At 41.8% G+C, this 25127-nt stretch overlaps 1 protein-coding gene across 3 annotated transcripts in view; it reads left to right on the top strand.

The window, feature by feature from the left end:
* The first annotated feature begins 1039 nt into the window (after positions 1-1039).
* Positions 1040-25127, top strand: part of DENND5A (DENN domain containing 5A) — a 119916-nt gene continuing 95828 nt past the window's right edge. The window contains exon 1 of one of the 3 annotated variants that reach the window (XM_068554635.1): positions 1040-1067. In XM_068554635.1, coding sequence (XP_068410736.1) covers positions 1055-1067 — 13 coding nt within the window. In that variant the 5' untranslated portion in view covers positions 1040-1054. Of the gene's footprint in view, positions 1068-11230; positions 11383-25127 lie in introns of those variants that run through there. The other 2 variants (XM_068554636.1, XM_068554634.1) reach the window with 2 other exon arrangements.

The following is a 25127-nucleotide window of genomic DNA, read 5'->3' as shown; positions in this document are numbered from 1 at the left end:
TATACAATTATGGAACCACCATCACAGTTAAGATATATAACAGGGCTTCCCTGGTGGCGCAGTGGTTGAGAATCTGCCTGCCAATGCAGGGGACACGGGTTCGAGCCCTGGGCTGGGAAGATCCCACATGCTGTGGAGCAGTTAAGCCCGTGCACCGCAGCTACAGAGCCTGCGCGTCTGGAGCTTGTGCTCCACAACAAGAAAGGCCGCGACAGTGAGAGGCCCGCGCACCGCGATGTACAGTGGCCCCCGCTCGCCGCAACTAGAGAAGGCCCACGTGCAGAAACGAAGACCCAGCACAGCCAAAAATAAATAAATAAATAAAGTGTAAAAATTAAAAAAAAAAAAAAAGATATATAACAATTCCATCACCCCCCAAAAACCTTTGAGAGCTCAGCCACAGTTAAATATATCTTCTTTTTGGGATCTGGTCCAAGGGCCTTTCACTTCCCCTCAGGAGACCATTTGGCCTTTCCCAGAAAGCTCTTGGCTCTCAAGTTGATGGGAATAGCAAGGGACTGTGTTCACAGTCTAAGGGAGAGGGCCGGATACAGCACACATAAGGCCATCCACCCAGACTCTCAAAATGCTCTCAACCCAGGAGGATAGAAGGGAGGAGGGGACAGAGGGACCACCAGTGAGTCACTCCTAGGTTTGTCAAGAGCCAAAGGTACCCCTTTGCTTATCTGGTCTAGCAACTCTGCCCTGTCTCAGCCTCCTCAGATACATACAACACACACAAACATACACACACTACACACAACACAATTGTTTACACATGCAAATACACAAGACACACATCTAATATATGTGAGTGCCTACATATACATGATCGACTCTATATACAAATGTTCATTCACATACAAATAAATAGACGTGTATAGATAAACACATGCACACGCTCATGCACAACTTTTGGGAAAGTTGCATCACATGTGAACATTATCAGCAATTGCTCTTCCTGTTGCTCAACTTCATACTTCCCCAGGCCACGGGGCAGCAGATCCTGCTCGATTGCTGACTCTTCTTTGGGGCTTCTTTGTTGCTGTGAGTTATGGTGGCTGAAGGTGATGCCTGATTTTCAACTGATTTAGGGAGCTTGTGTGGTTGAGAGACATGAGGAGCCTGATACTGGTTATGAATGAGGTACTGGGGGCTGGTGGGTCAGCAGGACATGGATCAGTGTGCAGAGAGAGCTGACTGCCAGAGATGGCTGTGGGTGTGTCACTCTTTACCCAGATGTATTTGTGTTTCTTGTCTTAAGAAAGCCCATATTGTGAAGCTTATGTTTTTCTGTATGATCAGTGAGATTCATTTCAGTTTGCACATGGTGAACTCTTCACTGAGCATTGGAGAGGAAGGGTTTTGAGAACCTCTGGGTTCACCAGCTGACCTTTCTTTTTTTTAAAAAAAATTAATTAATTAATTAATTAATTAATTTTTGGCTGTGTTGGGTCTTCGTTTCTGTGTGAGGGCTTTCTCTAGTTGTGGCAAGTGGGGGCCACTCTTCATCGCGGTGCGCGGGCCTCTCACTATCGCGGCCTCTCTTGTTGCGGGGCACAGGCTGCAGACGCGCAGGCTCAGTAGCTGTGGCTCACGGGCCCAGTTGCTCCACGGCATGTGGGATCCTCCAAGATCAGGGCTCGAACCCGTGTCCCCTGCACTGGCAGGCAGATTCTCAACCACTGCACCACCAGGGAAGCCCCCAGCTGACCTTTCTTGAATGCTATGCTGTGAGCTGGGAGTGGGCAGGGTCTCGCTGGGTGGAGTCAGCCCTGTTAGTATAGATATGTCTCTGAAAGAATAAACAAGGCATTGCTGACATTGACTGCTTTGGGGGAGGGAAACTGAGTGGTGGTATCAAGACCCTGTGTGGTGAGATGCAGAGGGCTCTAGGAGTCCCCAGTTGTGGACTCTTAGAAGAGGTGCTGCATTAGCTGGGCCCCGAGGGAGGTCAGCAGGTGAAGGAGGGCAATTAATCTGATACTAGCTTGGAGTCCAGCCTTGGCCCTATCTTCTGTTCAGAGGCTCTACCTGAGGCCAAGGCAAGAATGTACAGGTGGGAGGGTAAGGGGGGCTGTCCCAGCCTCCTAGCCTATATGGTGTGTCAGGCCAAGGTCCTCCCATCTGCCTAACCACTTTTCCCTTTCACCTCAGAGCAGGCTTAGTTTGGAAGGAGGAGGTAGGGAAGTTCCTGCTCCTGAGGTTTTCTTAGTGGAAGAGGCCCAGGGACTTTGGGATCCAAAAAGCTCTTTCTCCCTTTCAGAGGTACAGGTCTAAATTGGGTTAGCAGGGCCCCAATCTAAGGCCTGAACTTCTAGGTCGTTATCAGGCTCAGGTAGGGGCAGGGAGGTTTTGTATGTGTTTACTGACACAAATCAGAGAAAACGGGTGAGATGGGAGGTGTGGAGGTGAGACAGGCTAGGACCTGCGGCCTTGGACCCTTTGCTGCAGTGGTTGCACAAGGGACTAAAAATAACTGTATGCATGGGCAGTTGGGGCAAATTATGAACAACAAGATACAAAAAGACCAAAAGCCCAACTGCCACTTCTGAGGTGTCAGGAGCAAAAGCAGGGTGTGGCACATGATCCCTGCACACAGCATCACCAAGGGGGTGGGCGGACCATCCAAGCCACCCCTCCATCTCGACCCCTGGACCCGCCCCTACCCTCACCCCATTTAAGGGGTCAACTCATTCCCCTCAGGGAGCGAGCAAGGGCACTTGTTACTTGTTTTCCCTCCCTTGTGCTGCAGCACGAGTCCCAATAAAGCTTTGCCTGAATTTCTCATCTGGCTTCTTATCAATTTCTATTAATTAAAGAGTCCAAGAACCCGGGTGGGTAACAGAGGAAGAGCCACAAATAAGTGATTAACTTTGGGCTTTCCAAATGCCAAGGTGAGGATGGGTTACGGGTACTACGGTCCCAAACGGGGTGACTGCTGGGAAAGTAGTTGAGTGAGTAGTAAGGCTTGACTGGAGACAGACTGTGTGAAGGGGGGTGTTGAAAGAATAATAGGATGGGTGCGTTGAGCCTGGATCATACAAAGCCTTAGCAGTCACACTAGGAAGAGTTTGTGCCCTACTGAGGATTCTGACTGGCAGGGTGTAGCATGACCAGAGCTGTGTGTCTGGCAGATTAATCTTGCTGTGTGAGTAGGGGAGACTAGAGGAAGGGGATGGCATTTCAAAAAGTTTTAATAATACTTATTTTTTGAGTAGATAACACATTCTTATGGTTCAAAACTCAAAAAATACAAAACAATGTATAATGAAACATTTCCCTTCTGTTCCCGATCCCTGTCATTCAGTTTCTGTCCCTAGAAGCAATAAAGTTTAACAGAATAATTTATTCTTCCAAAAATAGTATATGCATATACAAGAAAGAATAAAGTACATATTTCTTTTATTTTATCTTTTTTACACAGATGATAGCATATTACACACACCTTTTTTTTTACATGTATCACTTTAATTCACACAACAAACATATGAGGCAAGTAATATCATTATCTCCATTTTACAGATGAAAAAATTAAGGCACAGAGAGGTTAATAAATTTACCTAATATTACAGATTTTGTAAATGGTAAAGTTGAGATTTGAACCTTGGGTGTCTGACTTCAGAGATCCATTCAGAGTTCCACTCAGAGCTGTTCTTTAATAAGTGACTTTGTTTCTTCTACATTTTATTTATTTATTTTTAATTTTATTTTTTTGAAGTATAATTGATGTACAACATTATATAAATTATAGGTGTATGATGTAGTGATTCACAGTTTTTAAAGGTTATGGTTCATTTATACTTAGTATAAAATATTGGCTATATTCCTCGTGTTGTACACTATATCCTTGTAGCTTATTTTCTACCTAACATTTTGTATCTCTTAATCCCCTACCCCTATATTGCTTTCGCCTTGTGTTGTACACTATATCCTTGTAGCTTATTTTCTACCTAATATTTTGTATCTATCTCTTAATCCCCTACCCCTATATTGCTTTCTCCTACATTTTACTTGTATCTTCAGCTCAGATCTACTTTTTCATTTTTAAAAGCCAGTGTCCAAGAAGTAAATTCAGAACAAACAAAGAATGATGAGTTACCTTGAAATTTTATTTTATTTTTACTGTGCATTTTTTTCTCAATTTGAAAAATTGTGGTAAAATACACATAACATAAAAGTTACCATTTTCATCACGTTTAAGTGTACATTCAGAGGCGTTAAGTACATTCATAATGTTCTGCAGCCACCACCACCATCCATCTCCAGAACTCTTTTTATTTTGCAAAATAGACACTCTATGCCAATTAAACAGTAACTCCTCATTCCTCTCCTCCCATCCCCAGCTCCTGGCAACCGCTTTTCTCTTTCTGTCTCTATGACTTTGACTATTCTAGGTACCTTATATAAATAGAATCACACAGTATTAGTCTTTTTGTGACTGGCTTATGTCACAAAACGACGTCGCATGATGTCCTCAAGGCTCATCCATGTTGTAGCATATGTCAAAATTTCCTTCCTTTTTCAGGCTGAACAATATCCCATTGTATCTATATACTACGTTTTACTTATTCATTCACCTATCGATGGACACTTAGGTTACTTCCATGTTTGAACTGTTACACACACAGTTTTGCACTTGCTTTTTACATTAGCGATACATCTTGGATTTTTTTCTGTATCGGTACCTAATGAGTCTCTTTTATTTTTTTCCTTGTCTTTTCTTCTTTCCTTTTCTTCCTGTTTTGTTTTACAGATGCATAATATTTCAATATTTACAAGCTGTAGTTTCTTTAACCCGTTCCCTAAAGCTGGATATTTAGATTGTTTCCAGTTTTTTTTTGGGGGGGGGGGAAGGGGGTTTCTCTTACAAACAACACTGCAATACAAATATATACAATTTTGCAGTTAGTGTTGATTGAAGATACGCCAATGACCTCATTCCAGCTTTCAAAGCAAGGTTTGGCTCTGTGAGCAGATCTGTGTGGACCTTTCCTAGGGGCTCATTTGCTCTGCTCTTGGGCTGATCTATTGTGATCATATCCTCCCTCCCTTTACTTTGGTGTTGCTTTTGTAAGGTACAGACTTGCAAGGTTAGACCTGCTGTTCCTGCATTTCTCCAGGGAAGAACTAACACCCAAGGGAGTAATAAGGCAGGTAATCCGGTGTCTTTCAAAATGATATTTTAAAAATATTTGTTGAATATATATTAAGCAAAGGGAAAGAAACTGATTTATTAATTAAAATTATATACTTTTTCTTTTATATTAAAAATAAAGGATTTATTACATGCACTGTATATATCATTGTATTTTATACAATATGAATTTGTCTTTTTTTTTTTTTAATTTTATTTATTTATTTATTTATGTCTGTGTTGGGTCTTCATTTCTGTGCGAGGGCTTTCTCTAGTTGTGGCAAGCGGGGGCCACTCTTCATCGCGGTGCGCGGGCCTCTCACTATCGCGGCCTCTCTTGTTGCGGAGCACAGGCTCCAGACGCGCAGGCTCAGTAATTGTGGCTCACGGGCCTAGCTGCTCTGCGGCATGTGGGATCTTCCCAGACCAGGGCTTGAACCTGTGTCTCCTGCATTAGCAGGCAGATTCTCAACCACTGCGCCACCAGGGAAGCCCTGAATTTGTCTTTTTTCCCAGGTTTTCCATTATTGATATCATTATCCAGCAACACTCACTAAAGGTAGGGGTAACTTATAAGATATAGTTACAAAGTATTTTTCAAAACATGCTTAGTGATTTTCTGGATTTCTTGTAACCAGGATGTTTCACATTTTCAGCAACCTGTTCTTTTTCCAGCTTCCTTTTATAACTTTCTGAACCAAACAAGGGTTAAAAGTAGACAGAACTGTGTTATACTTTACTCATTGTTAAAATTTTCAGAACCAATAGAATTTTCTAATGGATATGACGTGGACTCTGTGTGTGTATGTGTGTGTGTGTGTGTGTGTGTGTGTGTGTGTGTGTTGGTGTGTAGGTGTGGGGAGGGAGGGAGAGAGAGAGAGAGAGAGAGAAGAATGAGTGTAAGGTTTTTGGCATGAACTGAAAGCATGAAGTGCTTTCAGTTACTGAGCTGGGGAAAGCATGTGGAAGGGGCAGCATATTACGGGTGTAAATTAGAAATTTGATTTGAATATGTTAACTTTGAGATGCCTCTTAGACCTCCAGATTGAGATGATAAGAAGTCAGTTGGATATACAAATCTGAGTTCAGGACAAGTTCTAGGCAGAGTTAATACATATGAAGCGCTTAAAATGGTACCTTACATATCCTTTTAAACAAGGCAGATCATGACACTCCTTTGTTCAAAATTCTACAGTGACTTTTCATTTTATTCAGAGACAAAGTCTTTACAGTGCGCCTACAAGGCTCTCCGTGATCTGCTTCCCCTACCCCAACATATTCTACTTGGGTGATGGTAATGCTAGCTGCTATAACAAATAAACCCCACAGTACCAGTGGCTTCACACAATTGAAGTCTGTTTCTTGTTCACCAAAGAGTCCAGTGGGGTTATTCTTGGTCAGCTGGAGACTTTCCTCCATGTAGTTGATTCAGAGATCCAGGCTCCTCTGTCTTCTGTTTTGCCATTCCTTAGAACCTCACAATTCTCTACTTTTAGCTGGTGGAAGGCAGAAAGAGAGAGGGAAGAAGCCTCATTTGTTTCTTTAAATGTTAATTAATTAATTAATCTCATTTGCTTATTTAAAAAAAAATTTTTTTTTTAATTGAAATATAGTTGATTTACAACGCTGTGCCAATCTCTGCTGTACGGCAAAGTGGCTCAGTTATACACATATGGACATTCTTTTTTTAATACTCTTTTACATTATGGTTTATCACAGGATACTGAATACAGTTCCTTGTGCTATACAGTAGGATCTTGTTGTTTATCCATCCTATATATAATAGTTTACATTTGCTAATCCCCAACTCCCAGTCCTTCTCTCCCCCACTCCCCTCCCCCTTGGCAGCCACAAGTTTGTTCTTTATGTCTGTGAGTCTGTTTCTGTTTTATAGATAGGTTCATTTGTGCCATATTTTAGATTCCACATATAAGTGATATCATATGGTATTTGTCTTTCTCTTTATGACTTACTTCACTTAGTGTGATAATCTCTAGTTGCATCCATGTTGCTGCAAATGGCAATAGTTCTTTCTTTTTTATGGCTGTGTAGTATTCCACTGCATATATATACCACATGTTCTTTATCCATGCATCTCTTGATGGACATTTAGGTTGTTTCCATGTCTTGGCTATTGTGAATAGTGCTGCTATGAACATAGGGGTGCATGTTTCTTTTTTGGATTATAGTTTTATCTGGATATGTGCCCAGGAGTGGGATTTCTGGATCATATGGTAATTCTATTTTTAGTTTTCTGAGGAACCTCCATACTGTTTTCCATAGTGGCTACACCAACTTACATTCCCACCAACAGTGTAGGAAGGGTTCCCTTTTCTCTCATTTGCTTCTTTTTTTATTTATTTTTAAAAATTTTGGCTGCACCTGATCTTCGTTGCAGTGTGTGGGCTTCTCTCTAGTTGTGGCGTGCTGGCTGCAGAGCTCATGGGCTCCAGAGCGCGGGCTCAGTAGTTGCAGCGTGTGGGCTTAGTTGCCCTGTGGCATGTGGGATCTTAGTTCCCCGACCAGGGATCGAACCCAAGTCCCCTGCATTGAAAGGTGGATTCTTAACCACTGGACCGCCAGGGAAGTCCCCTCATTTGCTTCTTCTTCTTCTTTTTTTTAAATCATTTATTTGGTTGTGCTGGGTCTTAGTTGCAGCCGGCAGACTCCTTAGTTGCAGCTCACAGGCTCCTTAGTTGTGGCATGTGAACTTTTAGTTGCAGCATGCACATGGGATCTATTTCCCTGACCAGGCATCAAACCCGGCCCCCTGCATTGGAAGCACGGAGTCTTAACCACTGCGCCACTGGGAAGTCCCCCCTCATTTGCTTCTTAAATACACTAATCTAGCAGTGACACACATAAAGTCCTTCACATATTCTACTGGTGAGAACCAGTCACATGACCAACATGTGACTGCAAGTAGGGTGGGAAACGTTGTCCCTGACCAGGCAGCTGCTTCCTAGGAACAGCTCCACACACTGTGGAAAGGGAAACATGATTATTTGGTGAACTGCAAGCCAACATCACCACACCTACCATCTTCTCCCACTCCTCCCACCCCCAACACTTCCCAGCCACCCTAACCTTCTTATTGCTCCTTGACCACTCCAGGCACACTTTTGCCTCATGCCCTTTCCTGGATTTATCTTCCCTCAGATGTCGACTTGCTCTCTCTCAGATCCTTCATGCTGAAGTGGGTGCCCCAGGTTGCCGCTTATTAAGAGTATATTATGTTCCAGATATTTAAAATTCCTTTCTTCATTCATTAAAAAAAATTAATTTATGAAACTTAAAAGCAGTCTTGTGGGGGTAATGTTGATTATTCTCATTCCAGAGAAGTTAACTGATGTGCCTCAGCTCATATAGCTAGTAGGAGTGGGGGTGAGGATTTAAACTAAAACTTAAAAGCATTCAGCTCTGTTTTTTTTCTCTGACTCTGGCAGAAGCAATCACTCTGCCAAACATATTTCCTACTGGGAGGGAGATCACTTTACAGTTGAGTATTCTGGGCCTCTGAGCAGTTACATTTCCCAGGGCAAATTAATACAGTCTTTCGTTTCTAACTTGTTTTATGAGTTGAGTTAGTGTGAGAGGTCTCCTAGCACCTGATCACCCTGGACACATTGGATAAAAAGTTTCTGGGCTTCCAACTGAGGATAATTAAGACTTTTTGAAGTCTCTTCTTCCACGTGACTCCCAGAGTGATCATTCTAAGATGTGAGTCAGCTCTTGTCACTCCTCAGCTTTATTTTTTTAAAAATTAAGGCTCTTTATTATTATTTTTAAAATTTATTTATTTTTAAATTCTTGGCTGCGTTGGGTCTTCATTGCTGTGCGCAGGCTTTCCCTAGTTGCAGAGTGCAGGGGCTACTCTTTGCGGTGTGTGGGCTTCTCATTGCAGTGCCTTGCACAGGCTTCAGTAGTTGTGGCACGCGGGCTTAGTTGCTCTGCAGCATGTGGGATCTTCCTGGACCAGGGCTTGAACCCGTGTACCCTGCACTGGCAGGCGGATTCTTAACCACTGTGTCACCAGGGAAGTCCCTCCTCAGCTTTAATTCCTGCAGTTTACCATTCCTCTAACACAGGGTAAATTTACAGGGTAAATTCTTTAGCTTGGCATTGGAAGCATTTCCTGCTCTGTCCCCCTCCTCTCTCCCTGGTTTTATCTCCTTTTAATTCTCTATCTCCCAGAGAAATGAATTACTTGTTGTTGCTTGTATGTAACCATTTTAATCTGTCACTCCCTGTTGTTGCACAGGCTGCCTGAAACATCCTTTCCTCCCCCTTTTACTTGAGAAATTCTTTTTGATCCTTTGGAACTCAGGTCGGATTATATCTCCTTCTGGAAGCCTTCCCTGACCATCCCCCAACCTGGAAAGATGCCCCCCTTCTGTGCTTTGTAACCATTTAGCTCTCTAAGCCTCCTCTACTGTCTCTGCATCCCCAGCATGCAAGATAGGGTGAGGCATCACCCTAAATGCACTTTGTGAAGCTACCTTTTCTACACTTTTCTCTTACTAGTTCAGGCAGGTTACATACAAAGAGGAGCAGGTACTATGGTTCCAAGTGACATTGGCTGTGACCTCCAAGCCACACCCCCCCCCCAAACCAATACTTAAGAGAGGTACCCAGGAGAGAACCCAGGAGATAGCCCAGGGTCAGCCCTTGGGGAAGCCAGCTGCTTTCTAGGGCCTTTAGCAGCAGCCTGCCAGAGCAAACCCTAGGCACACCTCTTGCTGGAATAATAATATAATCTCTAATATTTATTGAGTGCCTTCTACTTCCAGGCACTATTCTGACTACATAACTTGTATGCGTATTTATCTCATGTAATCTTCACAGAAAACATGACTGCTGGCACCTGGAGATTGCCCAAGGTCACACAGTAAATGATAAAGTCCAGATTCAAACTAAGCATTCCGTTTCTAGAGCCCATTTTAGTAACCACTCTACATATTGCCTTCTTGGTTTCTGATCTCCAGTTTCCTGCTTAGCTTCTGTGGGAAACCAAATCGCAGGGTCCCAACACAAGTACCAGGAGGCAAGTTTCTCTCCTCCTCATCACCCACTTCTCTCAGGAGGACGGACTCAGGGATGGAACTGAGAATTCTCAGAAGCAGAAGGGGAGCTCCCAAGTGGCATGGGTCTCTGGAGGCTCTAGGAGAGAAAAAGGGACAGCCTGGTGCATGGGAAAAGGCCTGGCTGGACTCGGGGGGAGGGAGCGGGGACTAACCACGAGCCCAGGATTCTGGACCAGGCTTTGTCTCTTAGACTCTATGTAACCCTGGGGAAAGACCTTGCTTCTTTCTGAGCCTTAGTTTCCCCATTTGTAAGCCAAGGGTAAATATAGGGCGGGCAGATCCACCTCGGCCAAAAGAGGGGGAATCCTCAGCTCTACTGGGGAAAGGGCCGGGCGTGGACGTTAGGGAGCGGGGTCAGGGAGAAGGCGCTATCTGGGGTCTAGGCCGGTGGGCTTCCTGGAGTTAGGATGAGGTGGGCTTCCGAGCTCAATCCTGCGACCCTATTGCTGTGACAGGGCCGGTCTAAACAGGAGACCGCCGGACCTCTAGTGGGAGGCGGAGCGTGGGCCAGGGTCCCGGCTCTGCGGGATGCGTCCATCCATCCCGCACCTCCTCTGCCTTCCCTAAAGGAGTCGCAGCCCCGAGGGGGTGGAGGTTGCGGGCGACCCAGTAGTTGCCCGCCGCGCTGCGGAGACCGCCTGGGAAGCTGCGGCCAGCCTGCCCGAAGAGCATCACGTCATCCTTTCCGCGAGGCGCCCGCCCCCTCCCCGAAGGCGCCTGCGCAGGCGCGGCGGGAGGGGGCCGCGGTGGGGGTTCTCCTCAGCGCTTTACGCCCTTTTCCAGGCTCGCTCCGGCCGCGGCGCTCTCGGCTGGCGGCGGCGGCGGCGCGGAGGGGAAGGCGTCCAGGATGCGGCGCGGGGCGGCCCGGTGCCCCCCTGCCCCGTCACGGCAGCCGCGGCGGCCGCGGGGACCGGGCCAAGGCCGGGGGCGGCGGCCGGAGCCGCGGTAGCGTCGGCGGCGGCGGGAGGGGGGGCCTGAGGGCGGGCGGGCGCCCGGTGCGGGGGCTCCGCGCTCCGCACGGCCCGGCCCGGCTCGGCCCCGGCGCCATGAGCGGCGGCGGCGGCGGCGGCGGAGGGGGCTCGGCGCCCAGTCGCTTCGCCGACTACTTTGTCATCTGCGGGCTGGACACTGAGACCGGGCTGGAGCCGGACGAGCTGTCGGGTGAGTGCGCGCTGAGCCCGGGGCTGCTTCCCCGCGGCCGCCGGGGACCCCTGAGGAAACCACCCCACCTCCGCTTTGTCCCGGGAGCAGGGCGAGGGTCGGTCGGAAGGACCCAGGGCGGGCGCGGGGTAGGGGGTGTCACTCTGGAGGAGGGGAAACGGGCGAGGGCCTCTGAGCCTTGAGGGTTCCGAACGACCCCTGCTCCCCGCTGAGCTGTGGCCAGGTCCTCCCGGACGAGGAGGAGAGAAGGGTTGTCTTCACAGTCTGGTGAAGGTTGAGTGACTTAGTATAAAATAAAGGGAAGCTTGTCCTCGAACACCCATTAGGGAGGGAAGAAGATATCCCACGTCCTGGTGAAAGTGAGTTCCACCCAGACTTAAAAAAAAAACAAACAAACCAAAAACTTGGTGAGTTTATCCGGCCTCTTCCCAAGAAGCCTGTGATTGCAGTTCCTCAAAACCGTTCTAACCGAGCGCTGGGCTGGGCCCCCTGGGTTGATGGGACGTGAAGTAATAAAGTGAACTTGGGCCACACCAAGAAGGATGAGAACTACCTTACATCTAGAAAGGGCTTGTACCCCGGGGCCGTGCCTTTTTATTGAAAATAATTTATGTCCTTTATGAGGCCAGCGTCATTTGTGAATAAAAGGGCAGCAGCCTAGTTGGAGAGCCTGGGTTGCGTAGTGATGCTTCTCAAGTCATCTTTCGAGGGGAAGTGGTGGGGAAGTGAAGATAGGGCCCAGATCAGATTTGGCACTAATTGCCCAAGAGTGTCAGAATTGTAAAATCCTATGAATTCCACTGCACCGGTGTCAGAGTTGTAAAATCCCCGCGAACTCCACTGCACCGTCATTGGAGCCTTTGAATCTCAAGGTCTGGAAAAGTTTTTGTCTGGAGTGTCCAGTTTGCAGGTTTCATGTGGGTGGAGGTTTGTTGTGTCATCCTGATTTGATGAGAGATACTCCTTTCTACTGTTCTGTCATGATGTGTTTACTGTAAAGTTTCTCTCCTGAGGGTGATTATCCTGTTGACTAATTTTACTTTGCTTCAGAGATGACAGGAGAGGTTTTGTGTGGTTTTTTTTTTCCCCCATCAGAAAAATTTCAGTGTTTCTTATGAAAAAAAAAAAAAGGTGCATACTTCGAAATGGACTTTTTTTTTTAAGTGTGTTGTATCACATTTATTGATTTGCATATGTTGAACCATTCTTAAATCCCAGGGATAAATCCCCCTTGGTCGTGGTGTATGATCCTTTTAATGTGTTATCGAATTTGGTTTGTTAATATTTTATTGAGAATTTTTACACCTATATTCATCAGGGATACTGGCCTATAGTTTTTTGTTTTTTTTTTTAAAGTTCAGTATCTTTTTTTTTTTTCAAACTTTTTTTTTTTTTAAATTTTTTATTTATTTATTTATTTTATTTATTTATGGCTGTGTTGGGTCTTCGTTTCTGTGCGAGGGCTTTCTCTAGTTGTGGCAAGCGGGGGCCACTCTTCATCGCGGTGCGCGGGCCTCTCACTATCGCGGCCTCTCTTGTTGCGGGGCACAGGCTCCAGACGCGCAGGCTCAGTAATTGTGGCTCACGGGCCTAGCTGCTCTGCGGCATGTGGGATCTTCCCAGACCAGGGCTCGAACCCGTGTCCCCTGCATTAGCAGGCAGATTCTCAACCACTGTGCCACCAGGGAAGCCCTGGCCTATAGTTTTTTTTCCTTGTAGTGTCCTTACCTGGCTTTGGTATCAGAGTGGCCTCGTAAAATGAGTTTGGAAGTGTTCTGACCTCTTCAGTTTTTTGGAAGAGTTTGACAAAGATTGATGTTAATTCTTCTTTAAATGTTTGGTAGAATTCACTAGGGATACCATCTGGTCCTTGGCTTTTCTTGTTGGGAGGTTTTTGATTACTGATTCAATTTCCTTACTCATTATTGGTTTGCTCAGATTTTCTATTTTCTCATGATTCAGTCTTGGTAGGTTGTACGTTTCTAGAAATTTATCCATTTCTTTTAGATTGTCCAATTTGTCAAAATGGACTTTTAAAAAAGTGGTAAATTAATGACCTTTAACAAGGTCAGAGCAAATACACTATTTCCTCAAATCAATAGCAGGTGGAGAAAAAATCATGAAGCAGTAATACAGTTAATACTAGGCCTCTTGTTGGGGGTAGTTTTAAGTTCACTTTTTTAGGTCTTCAAATTTTTATAATACTGATGTTAATTTTTCATGTGTGTTTCCTATTTGTTAAATTTGTGACTTTGCGATGTATCAATAGTTGTTGGAATTCAGTTCATGGTACTGGAGCTAGAAGGGACCTCAGAGAGGAAAATGAGGCCCAGGAAGGACAGTAGGGCCTATGTCCTGTTAGTTAATTGCTTGACTTTGATCCAGTGCTCCTCTCCTGACACTAAACTGCATCTCATTGCTTGGCTGGGTCTTTAGAAAACACTAACATGTTGAGAAAGACTAAAAATGACACAGTTCTCCCCAGTAAAAGAAACTTTAAATTGGTGGAATAAACCAGTGTTATTTTTATGTTGTGCCTTTAAGTGTCTATTAAATTATATAGACATTCGATTTTCAAAAATAAAGAGAATGTTTTGCAAATGGTAAAGCTTAGGAGTGGAGCCGGGAAGTGATTTGTCAGTGAGAGCATGGGTTTTGGGGTTAAACATTCTTGCTCTGCTGTTGACTAACTCTGTGACTGGGGGCCAAGTTAGATAACTCTGCTGGGGTCCTCATTATGAAAAAGAGAGTGTAAATAAAAAGTGTCTCATCAAGTAGACTCTCAAAAGGTTAATTCTCTTTTAGTGAATATCTGTTAATTATGTGGCTTTTCAGCAAGCTCAAATTATATACCTGTGAAAGCTTATTGAGAGAATAAAGAAGGGGGGGGGATGAGCTGTATAAAATGTGTAAGGAAAGGTATTTTTCTGTCTTTTTAAGTGTGGTTGCAGTAGTGGAATGCCAAGACTATTTATTCAATAGGTGGCCTTTGTTAGAATAAGCACTGATTGAAGGATTTCTTCTTTTCCTTCATTTCATTTCTGGTGGGTTGATAGGGGAATCTGGACTACCCAGAGGGAATCTTTGAGGAAAACAAAACAGAATACAAATAGCTCTTTGCGGGTCAGTCTTGAGACTCTCCAGGGTGCATTTTCTCTCTGCCTTATAGCTCCTAAACTGATGATGTCAAGGTAAGTGAAACTACAGGAAATTGTGAATTGCACCCAGGTTCTCTAGGGAGGTACCAAGGAGTCTATGTTCTCTACAAGCAAATTAAGTTATATACATCAGATAGCTTCTATACTCTAGGAGTGAATCCAGAACAAGCAGATCAAAGATACTCAGTGTTCCTTCTGGCTTTACGGAGAAAGGTTAAGATTCATTTTTTTCTGTTTGCAGCAATAAGCATAGAGCTTGCTCTGTTGAATATAGACTCTGATCATTGAATTTATAGGAGTCTCTCCGTGTCACCTCTCCCCTTTCCTCTAGACTTAAGCATTTAGGCAAGTCATGTAGTTATTTGTTGTGCAAGGAACAGAGGAAGATATGAAAATTAATTTTGTTTTCTCTTCTGGTTAGTTGAGGGAGTACTTTGGGTTGAAGGAGAGAAAGGTAATCTATTGGTGAAGCAGAAGTCTAGCCAACCTTAGGAAATGGTATCTGCTTGTTAGCTTTTTGAGTTTGTCAAGGAGATAAGCAAATCTGGAAAAAACGTTTTTGATTTTCATTTTTCGTTATTGTTGGCCCATTCTAAGTGGGGAGGCAGATGGTAGTAGAGTCCAGTCCCTCTTTCTGCCTCTTTGATGGATGGGTGTTCTGGGCATCTTCATTTTCCCTTTTTCTTCTTATGGTCACCACCAGGTAACTGCAGGAGAAGGTTTACCATGACATGGGAGTCCTGAGTTTGCTTTCCCTATCTCTGCCTGAGAGTTAAGTTTCCAGAATGCTAATAACCTATTTCTTACTATGGAATCTTTACGTTCCTCTGCACTGACCTGCACCCAGCATTGAGATATAAGTATCCTAGGTTTATGCATCCACTACTGCAGTTTCCCAGGCTCTGAGTGGTGGGTCTTGCCAAGAATTGAAGAGAGGGCTTAGGAACATAGATAGTTGGGAAACTGGCCAGTGTCCTGTATGAACCTGCTTAGAACACTGACATACCCTGAAATCATCTCTTAATGTCATCATTAGAAGAGAGAAAAAATGCTCCCTGTCCAGGAAAGCCAGAGGACTGGTCAGATCCTACTTCTCCTTAACTATATTGGGCAATGAAATTAGAACAACAGAATCATGGAATGTCGAACATGGAAGCTCTCTTAGAGACTATATAACCTTCTGATTTTACAGATGAGGAAACTGAGGCTCTGAGAAAGTTGGAGAATATTTGTCTCCCTTGCCACGTTTTATCCTTCTTTTCTCTTACTTGAGTGATGCTTTGCATGCTTTGCAGTAGTTTGATGAGTGTGGGGGAGACAAGTAAAATACTTGTCTGGCAGGGGCAGTAGCAGACATGGCAGTCTTGTCTAGTGCAGGTTTCCGTTTCATGTTAAGCAAGAATACTGTGCATGATTATCAAGAGAGAGATCGTAATTTTTTTTGGCTTTTTCTTTTTTAATATAGTTTTAAAAATTTGTTTATTTTATTTATTTTTGACTGCGTTGGGTCTTCGTTGCTGCGCGCGGGCTTTCTGTAGTTGAGGCGAGTGGGGGCTACTCTTCGTTGTGGTGCACGGGCTTCTCATTGCAGTGGCTTCTCTTGTTGTGGAGCACGGGCTCTAGGCGTGCGGGCTTCAGTAGTTGTGGCACACTGGCTCAGTAGTTGTGGCTCGCGGACCTATTTGCTCCGTGGCATGTGGGATCTTCTTAGACCAGGGTTCGAACCCGTGTCCCCTGTGTTGGCAGGCGGATTCCCAACCACTGCGCCACCAGGGAAGCCTAGCTTTTTCTTTTAATGTAATTTCACACCAAGCATTGACATGAATGGTACAAAGAACTTCAGTACATCCTTTTTCCAGAGTCACTGTTAACATTTTGCTCCAGTTGCTTTATCACTTATATATGTGTCTTATCTTTCAAATATATAAAAAATCTTTATTGAGATTTAATTTTATTTAAAGTACACAATTCAGTGTTTTTTAGTATATTCAGAGTTGTGAAAGCATGACTAAAATCAATTTTAGAATATTTTCATCACCCTCCCCCCAAAACCTATACCCTTTAGCAGTTACTTCCCATATCCTTCCAACTCCCTAACACCCCAGCTCTAAGCAACCACTAATCTACTTTTTTTTTTCCTCCTCGGGTGAAAAAACTTTTATTTTCTTATCACCAAATCAGTACTAGTTCACATCATTATTCTTCACATCCATGATAATAAGAACAACTTAATCTCTTCATAGTAGTTAACATTTTAATATAGATCCTTCTAGACCTTTTATTAAAATGAAAGTTATTTTTGTTATTGTACTTATAATTTCGTAAAAACAGGTGCTGATGAGTTGGAGAAAGAAGAGAGTTTGAGGGCAGTAGGTTGATTGGGAACCACTAATCTACCTTTGATCTTTATGGATTTGTCTATTCTGGATATTTCATATAAATGGAATCATACAATGTATGGTCTTTTGTGATTGGCTTCTTTCACCTAGCATGTTTTCAAGGTTCATCTATGTTGTAGCATGTATCAGTATATCATTTCTTTTTATGGCTGAATGATATTGTATAAATATACCACATTTTACTTATCATAAGTTGATGGACATTTGGGTGATTTTGGTTATTATAAATAATGCTACTGTAAACATTTGTGTACATATATTTGTGTGGACATATGTTTTCATATCTCTTAGGTATATACCTAGGAGTGGAATAGCTGGGTCGTATGGCAATTCTATGTTTAACCTTTTGAGAAATTGCAGACTGTTTTCCAAAACAGCTGCACCGGTTTACATTCCCACTAGCAGTGTTTGAGGGTTCCACACTCTATATCCTCACCAACACTTATTATCTTTTTGCTCATGGGCATCCTAGTGGGTGTAAAGTGGGTATCTAGTGGGTATCTCAGTGTGGTTTTGATTTGCATATTCTTGATGACTAAGAAGGATATCTTATTTAAAAGAAAAAAAAAGTTATCTCTTCTCAGAGATGAAGTGGGTATAAAAAGTTTGATGAGCCAGTTTCAAACAGGGAGTCAATTTGAAATAACCTTAATTTTTATTTTCCTCTACCAATCTGGTCAATTCAGCACAGATTCTCTCATGATCATTTTATAAAGGCATCCCTGCTCCGAAGCTCAGACTCCTAGCTGAAGCAAAACTCAAATCCTGGTAGCTTACGTCAGTCATCTGTGGATACTTCCAGAGTTCAGGGTAGAAGGAGATTTCCTAAGTTAGGTCATGTGTTTCCTTTTATAAGGTAGAGCAAATAAGAAGTCAAGAGGAGACACTGCTAGCACACAGAAAACAATTACAGAGCATCCCCAAGGCGATTTAAAATTATATGCTAAATTTAGTTGGAGAGGCTATATTTTTAACATAAGAGCACCCTACTTCACACTCTCTCAGGTAGGGAGGATCACATTGAAGGTAAGTGGATTTTACTTTAATAACAATGGGGCTCTGTTCCTCTCTTCTTAGGAGGAAATCCCGAGTCACTGTGTTTCGTGCTTAAACCAAATTCTCTTAGACTCTGTTCCGCCCTTCCTTCCTTCTGTACTAGATTATAAATAAAGGTTTCTTTGCCTAGGGCCTCCTTCGGCAATACCCATTTCCAGTCCTATATCCTTTTATAAGCTTGTTTTTTTTGCTAACTCTAGTGGAAGGTGTACTTGTACTTGGCTTGGCTTCTCAATTCCTGTTGCCATCCCTGGATTTGAATTACTGTCAGGTGGTCTTAGAGGTCTCTCAGGAACCCAGGTACACATGAGGGAACCTATACTTGATATGTTTTAGGTTACTGCTGATCGCATAGGACCTAGTAAAAGAGGGAAAGCCTTGCCCTTTAGAAGCTGGTGACTTCTTGTGGAATTCAGTGATTACACAGAGACTATCGTTGCCAGATTTTTAGGTTTAGTTCTCAAAAGTTATTAAGTGAGGCAGTTACTGGTCAAATGTGTATGTTCCAGATGTTTTGTGATGACTGATTTTAATTTGGAGTATACAGAACCCTGGACTGGGTTTGTGAGTGTCAGAGTCCTGTCGTGGTGGAAAATGGGGGCATGTGCTAGCTTTCAAGCTATTTTCTTCCAAGTGTGCTTCCAAGGGGTCGGGTATGGCTCCAGGAAGTCAGATGGGAACAGCTATGGTTTAGACCATCAAGTTTCTCAAATGTTATACTTAGGATATTTGCTTGATGGTCATCCACGGGATCTATCATAGTTTCTTGTTAAAGAGAGCCAGGTTAGTAATTCCTGTTTGTTTGTTTCGTTCATTAGTGCAATGGGCAATTCAGGTCAAAATTTTGCTAGGCCATCTGTGGTCTACTGAATGGGCTGAACTAGTTGCATTAGTCTAAAATGTTTTCATGGAGTGCTGAGAGGCTGAGAGCAGGGAGATGTGTGGCGGTTCCTCTTTTTTTTTAATTAATTTATTTTTTAAATTAGTTAATTAATTTATTAGTTATATTTGGTTGCATTGGGTCTTCGTTGCTGCGTGCGGGCTTTCTCTAGTTGCGGTGAGCGGGGGCTGCTCTTCGTTGCGGTGCGCAGGCTTCTCATTGCGGTGACTTTTCTTGTTGCGGGGCACGGGCTGTAGGCCGTGTGGGCTTCAGTAGTTGCAGCACGTGGGCTCAGTAGTTGTGGCTTGCAGGCTGTAGAGCACAGGCTCAGTAGTTGTGGTGCACGGGCTTAGTTGCTCCATGGCATGTGGGATCTTCCCGGACCAGGGCTCGAACCCGTGTCCCCTGCATTGGCAGGCAGGTTCTTAACCACTGTGCCACCAGGGAAGCCCCTGGAGGTTCCTCTTATTAAGCTTCATCCCTCTGTGAGTGTGGGATTTCTTGTTTTCTAAACTACTTCTAGGTGGCAAAACATAATATAAGTGTGCATTCATTTATATCGGTCACAGAATCAAAAACTGTCAGAGCTAGATCTGAGATAGTCCAGCCACCACTTTTGACAGATGGTAATGATTAATATTTGTAAATGATTTAATAGTTTTTAAACAGTTTTTAATATTTTCAGTCCCATTTGAAAATATAATTTTTTGTCCACTGTTACCCAGAAAGTTAGAAAGAACTGTTAGAATCCAGGTCTTCTGTCTGCTGTCTCACCAGTGATGAGATTATTCTTTTTTTTTTTTTGGCTGCATCATGCGGCTTTCAGGATCTTAGTTCCCCGACCAGGGATTGAACCTGAGCCCTCAGCAATGAAAGCCCAGAGTCCTAACCACTGGACCGCCAGGGAATTCCCAAGATTATTCTTTTAAAATGATAGATTTGGGAATACTGAAGCAATGGCTTAATCACTGGGTAGCAGAGCTGTGGCATGGCCTCTTTGATCAGTCCCCAACCCACAATGCAGTAGAGGAACTCTGTCAGGGGAGGAGTCAGGTAACTCGTTTTTTGAATTGTAGTTAAGGCTGGTTGTTATTTTTTATATATGTATTTTCCTGTCTCCCCATTCTTATCAGTTCTGGAAATGTTTTTCTTAGACCAAATAGTTACTGGGGCTTTGTTTCTAAGAAGTTCTGTTTTTTGTGTGGCTGTTTCAGGATATTTTATGCTGTTTGTCTGAGGTCTGTTTTCTTTGAAAAGAAAAAAAAGAGGTTTGCACCTACTAACCTCAGAAATCCCTCAGTGTAGCCTGCAGCTTGCATCTTTTTGTGGTTGTTGTTGGGTGCTGGCTATGACTTCTGATTTACCATATTCTTTATAATGAAAGGTAATGGGAAGCAACTAAGAAACTTTCAGGATTTTTTGTTTTATTGAATTTTTGAATTTTATTTTATTTATTTTTTTATACAGCAGGTTCTTATTAGTTATCTGTTTTATACATATTAGTGTATACATGTCAATCCCAATATCCCAGTTCATCCCACCACCACCACCTCCCCTGCCACTTTCTCCCTTGGTGTCCATACGTTTTGTTCTCTACATCTGTGTCTCTATTTCTGCCCTGCAAACCGGTTCATCTGTACCATTTTTCTAGGTTCCACATATATGCGTTAATATACGATATTTGTTTTTCTCTTTCGGACTTACTTCACTTTGTATGACAGTCTCTAGATCCAGCCACGTCTCTACAAATCACCCAATTTCGTTCCTTTTTATGGCTGAGTAATATTCCATTGTATATATGTACTACATCTTCTTTATCCATTCGTCTGTCGATGGGCATTTAGGTTGCTTCCATGACCTGGCTATTGTAAAGAAACTTTCAGGATTTTTAAAGTCAGGAAGACAGAGAAGGAAATGATTTAGAAATAATAATCATAAGCCATGATTTATAAGTGGATAAACCCAATTTACAACAAATTACATTCATTAAAGACAGTAATACATTAGAATTACTCTCCAGGAATGTCAAAAGAATTGGTTCCTTTCTCAGTTGTGTCATCTCTGGTGTCCTTTTTTTCTTTATTTTTGTAGTTTTAGAATAATGGCTTTCTAACAATGTCATGAAGATAGGTATTAATTATCGTTATATTGTTGAAGAAAACCAGAGGTTTTATTTTGAGTAAGTTAAATGTCTCTTTTCTTGTTTTCCCCATAGTCTTTTTTTAATTAAAAAAAAAATTTATTTATTTATTTTTTGGCTGCATCAGGTCTTAGTTGTGGCATGCGGGATATTTTGTTGCAGCGCGTGGGCCCTTTGTTGCAGCGTGTGGGCTTCTCTCTAGTTGTGGCACACAGGTTCATTAGTTGTGGCGCACAGGCTCATTAGTTGTGGAGCATGGGCTTAGTTGCCCCATGGCATGTGGGATCTTAGTTCCCTGACCAGGGATCAAACCGACGTCCCCTGCATTGCAAGACGGGTTCTTAACCACTGGACCACCAGGGAAGTCCCTTCCCTGGAGTCTTTGACAATGACCATTACATTAAAATTTTTTTTCCTGATTATAAAAACCATAGGTCATTATACAAATTTAAAAATGACAGAACTATGTTATAACTTCTCTTGTCCCAGAGTCAGGTAGACAAATTTCTGAGCTTTGCTAGAAGAAATGCTTTACATAGTAGGTATTTGATAAAGATTTGTATTAATTATGAAAAGGTAAAGGCTGCTTATTCAGATTTTCAAAGAATTGTATGTAATCCTATATATATTTTTTTCTGATATAAGGCATAGTACTTAACTTTTTAGAACTTAAAGAAGCCAGACTTCCACAACTTTTCTAAGTGCTAAGTAATAAAGAAGGTGGGGTCTGTAGAGGAGAAGAGTAGCAATGATTGTTTACCCATACTCAAAAAGCTGAGGGTCAACGTCAGATTTAGAGGTAAGATGGTGATGGGAGAGGCATTTTGTATTGCACTGTGATTATTTTGTAATTTTTAATGTATAAAGCTAAATTTTATAATAGTTCAGATGAACCTTTTTTTTTTTTAAATGAATCTAGTTTTAGTTTATTTAACCAGTCCCGTGGACTTAGGATCACAATCTCTTATTGGGAAAAATAAAACAAATACCTAGAAGTATCACCTGCTAAACTGACATCCATCCAGTTTTGCTTAACTCCGAGGTTCTGTATGTTCAAATGGTATTTAATTCCTTTCTTTGCTAAGTAATTAACCTAGTATTCTTCTTTTGCCCCCATTTTCTCACGTCTCTGTGAAACACATTCTTTCCACTGCACTTTTATTGTGTGGAAAGTTGGTATTTAAGCATTTGTAGTTTTATCTTCTAGAAGAATGTTTAGTGTTTTGTGGAGGATTGTTGGTCTCCTGGTCTAGCTCTGTTGGCTGCTTAGCTCAGTTGGTTATGAGTGTGATGAATTTAATAAGGCCAGGGTCATTGAGTCAGTCTTGGTAAGGACCAGTTAGCTTTGTTTGCCCACTTTTGTGCTAGCCTCAGCTGACCATCCCACTCACAAGTACACTGTAGTTAATGGGGAACACAGGCAAGGAATGAGGCTAGAGTAAGCTGTTCAATCCCTGATAACTAAATTAATAGCTATTTATTGTTTAGTGAATACATTTCAATTCTAGGTACCAAATGACATTATCCTCGCTTTACGGATTAGGAAACTAAAGTGTAGAGAATTTAAATAACATGCTTGAGTTCACATAGCAAGAATTGGGAACCTCTTTTCCCTGTCTCTAAAGTCCTCTACCATATACCTTTCTGTTATTGAAAGACCAACTCAGTGATGGGACACTTGTTTGCATACATGTGTGAGATAGAGTTGCTGTTCTTGTGGAGCTCATAGTCTTCTGACCAGTCAGGCGTATATAAACCAATAGCTGTGGAAAAGGATCAGTTCCTTAAGTGAGGAGCAGATAATGAGGTGTTGCTGGGGTTCAGGAGAGGGAAAGAGTTCTGTTCTCTAGCTTTGTAGTTTATGTCTTGCAAAATTTGCTGTAGAGGGCTTAGCTCTGGCTGTGACCCTGAACAAAAACATGGTCTCTCATGTATTCATTGATTAGTTCAATGCTCATTTAATATGTACAAAAACGCCTTTGGCCTATACATAAGTTATAGACTCTGAGGTTTGGAAAAAACATATTTGAAGGTCAACCATGTAAGGAGTGGTATTTTCTCTCTCTAAAAATAAAACTTTAAATTATAAAGTACATATTTCTTATAGGGAACTTAGAAATTATAGAAAGTACAGAAATAAGTCACTCACGAGTGACTATTCAGAATTAAGCTTGTAGCATTTTGATGTCTTTTTGTAGTTCCTTCCAATTTTTAAAAATTTGTATTGCAGTCTGCCTTAAGCACAAGTCCTAAGTATATAGCTTGATTTATTTTTACATCTGTTTACATGTGTATAATCATCACCGATAGTCTTTCCAGTTTTTACTATATGTGGGTGTATGTGTGTATACTTTTACATACTGTGATAAGGCGAAACGTAAACGTTTTATGTTTTGATTTTGTTTTTCACTTAATGTCCTGTCATGAGTATTTCTCAATATCAGCAAGTATTCTCCTGAAATTTTATTGTGCCTAGTTAAGAGTTAATTAATTACAAGTAATAGAAACTCATTCAAACAAGCTGAAGTAAAAAGGGGATTTATTTCAAATTATAACATTCTATATATTTATAAATAACATCTTAAAAAGTATCCCACATCAGTACAAAGATCTTTCAGGTGAATATATTCAAATTTTTCTTTCATCAAATACCCTTGTACAAGTATTTTTACACTTGTGGGAGTCATTGTATGGGATTAATTGCTAAAACTAGACTGTGAGTCCAAGGGATAATGTACATTTTACGTTTTAATAGATATTGCCAAATTTCCCTCTTCAAAAGGTTAGCCTCTCACCAACAATAAGATTCTACCAATTTTTTCTCTACATCTGTAACAAAATATTAACTGCTTTTCTAAAATGTTTTCAATCTGCTGGGAAGAAAATGTGTGTTTTAATCTAAATTTAATTATTTGTGAGGCTGAGTATCTTTTCATATATTTCATGTACACTTGTGTATTTCATGTTTTACTCCTTCAGTGAATTACCTGTTCAGTCCTTTTGTTCGTATTTCTGTTGTGTTGTTTATCTTTTTCTCATTGATTTGCAGAAACATTATCTCTTAGGAATATTTTGATTCTCAGGAAATACCTCAAAAACACTTGCAGTGAAAAAAAAATATATGTACACTAATATAGAGTTATAAAATTGAGATCATAAGAGAAAAAAAGTGTTGTATCCTGCTTTTTAAATTTACTATTATATGTTGATCATTTTCCCATGTTTTTAAATATGTCTTGAATAGTTTTCTCATGCCATTAAGTATTCTTCATAAACATGATTTTAATTGTTATTTGATTCCAAAGTATGAGTGAACTGTAAAATTTTAATGATTACTTGGCACTTGGGTGGTTTGTTTATACTTTTTAATGATAAATAATTTTACAACGTGTATACTTTATACAAATCTGTGTGTCTGTTGCTTTAGTATATATAACAGTAAGACAGTTATTAAGTCAAATTAGATGAACCTTTAAGCACATTTCATGTGTAATGATGAATTTCTTCTTGAAAGTGCTATACCAATTTATGCTCACTTCTAGCTTGCCATCATTTATGTGTATATATATATATATATATATATTTTTTTTTTTTTTTTTTTTTTTTGGTGGGGGTGGTAGATTACACATAACATAAAATTTACCATTTTAACCATTTAACACAGTTCAGTGGCATTTAGTACATTTCACAATATTGTGCAGCCATCACCATTATGATATATATAACATGTTCATCACCCCAAAAGGAAACCTGTACTCATTGAACAGTCACTCCCTATTCCTCCCTCCCCCAAACCCCCAACAACCTCTAATCTGCTTTCCGTTTCTTTGAATTTGCCTATTCTGGATATTTCATATAAATGGAATCATACAATATATGGCCTTTTGTGACTGGCTTCTTTCACTTAGCATAATGTTTCCAAGGTTTATCCATGTTGTAGCCTAAATTAGTACCTCATTCCTTCCATTATATGGCTATTATTGTATATATGAATGTTTATTCATCCATCTCTTGATGGACATTTGGGTTGTTTCCACTTTTTGGCTATTATGAATAGTGCTGCTGTGAGCATTTGTGTTCAAGGTTCTGTAGCAACACCGTTTGAGTATACA

The sequence above is a fragment of the Eschrichtius robustus genome, chromosome 11 (genome assembly GCF_028021215.1).
Source record: "Eschrichtius robustus isolate mEscRob2 chromosome 11, mEscRob2.pri, whole genome shotgun sequence".
In the NCBI taxonomy this organism is placed as follows: Eukaryota; Metazoa; Chordata; class Mammalia; order Artiodactyla; family Eschrichtiidae; genus Eschrichtius; species Eschrichtius robustus.
The sequence above is the reverse complement of the archived record's forward strand: the minus strand, read 5'-3'. Positions and strand labels throughout refer to the sequence as shown.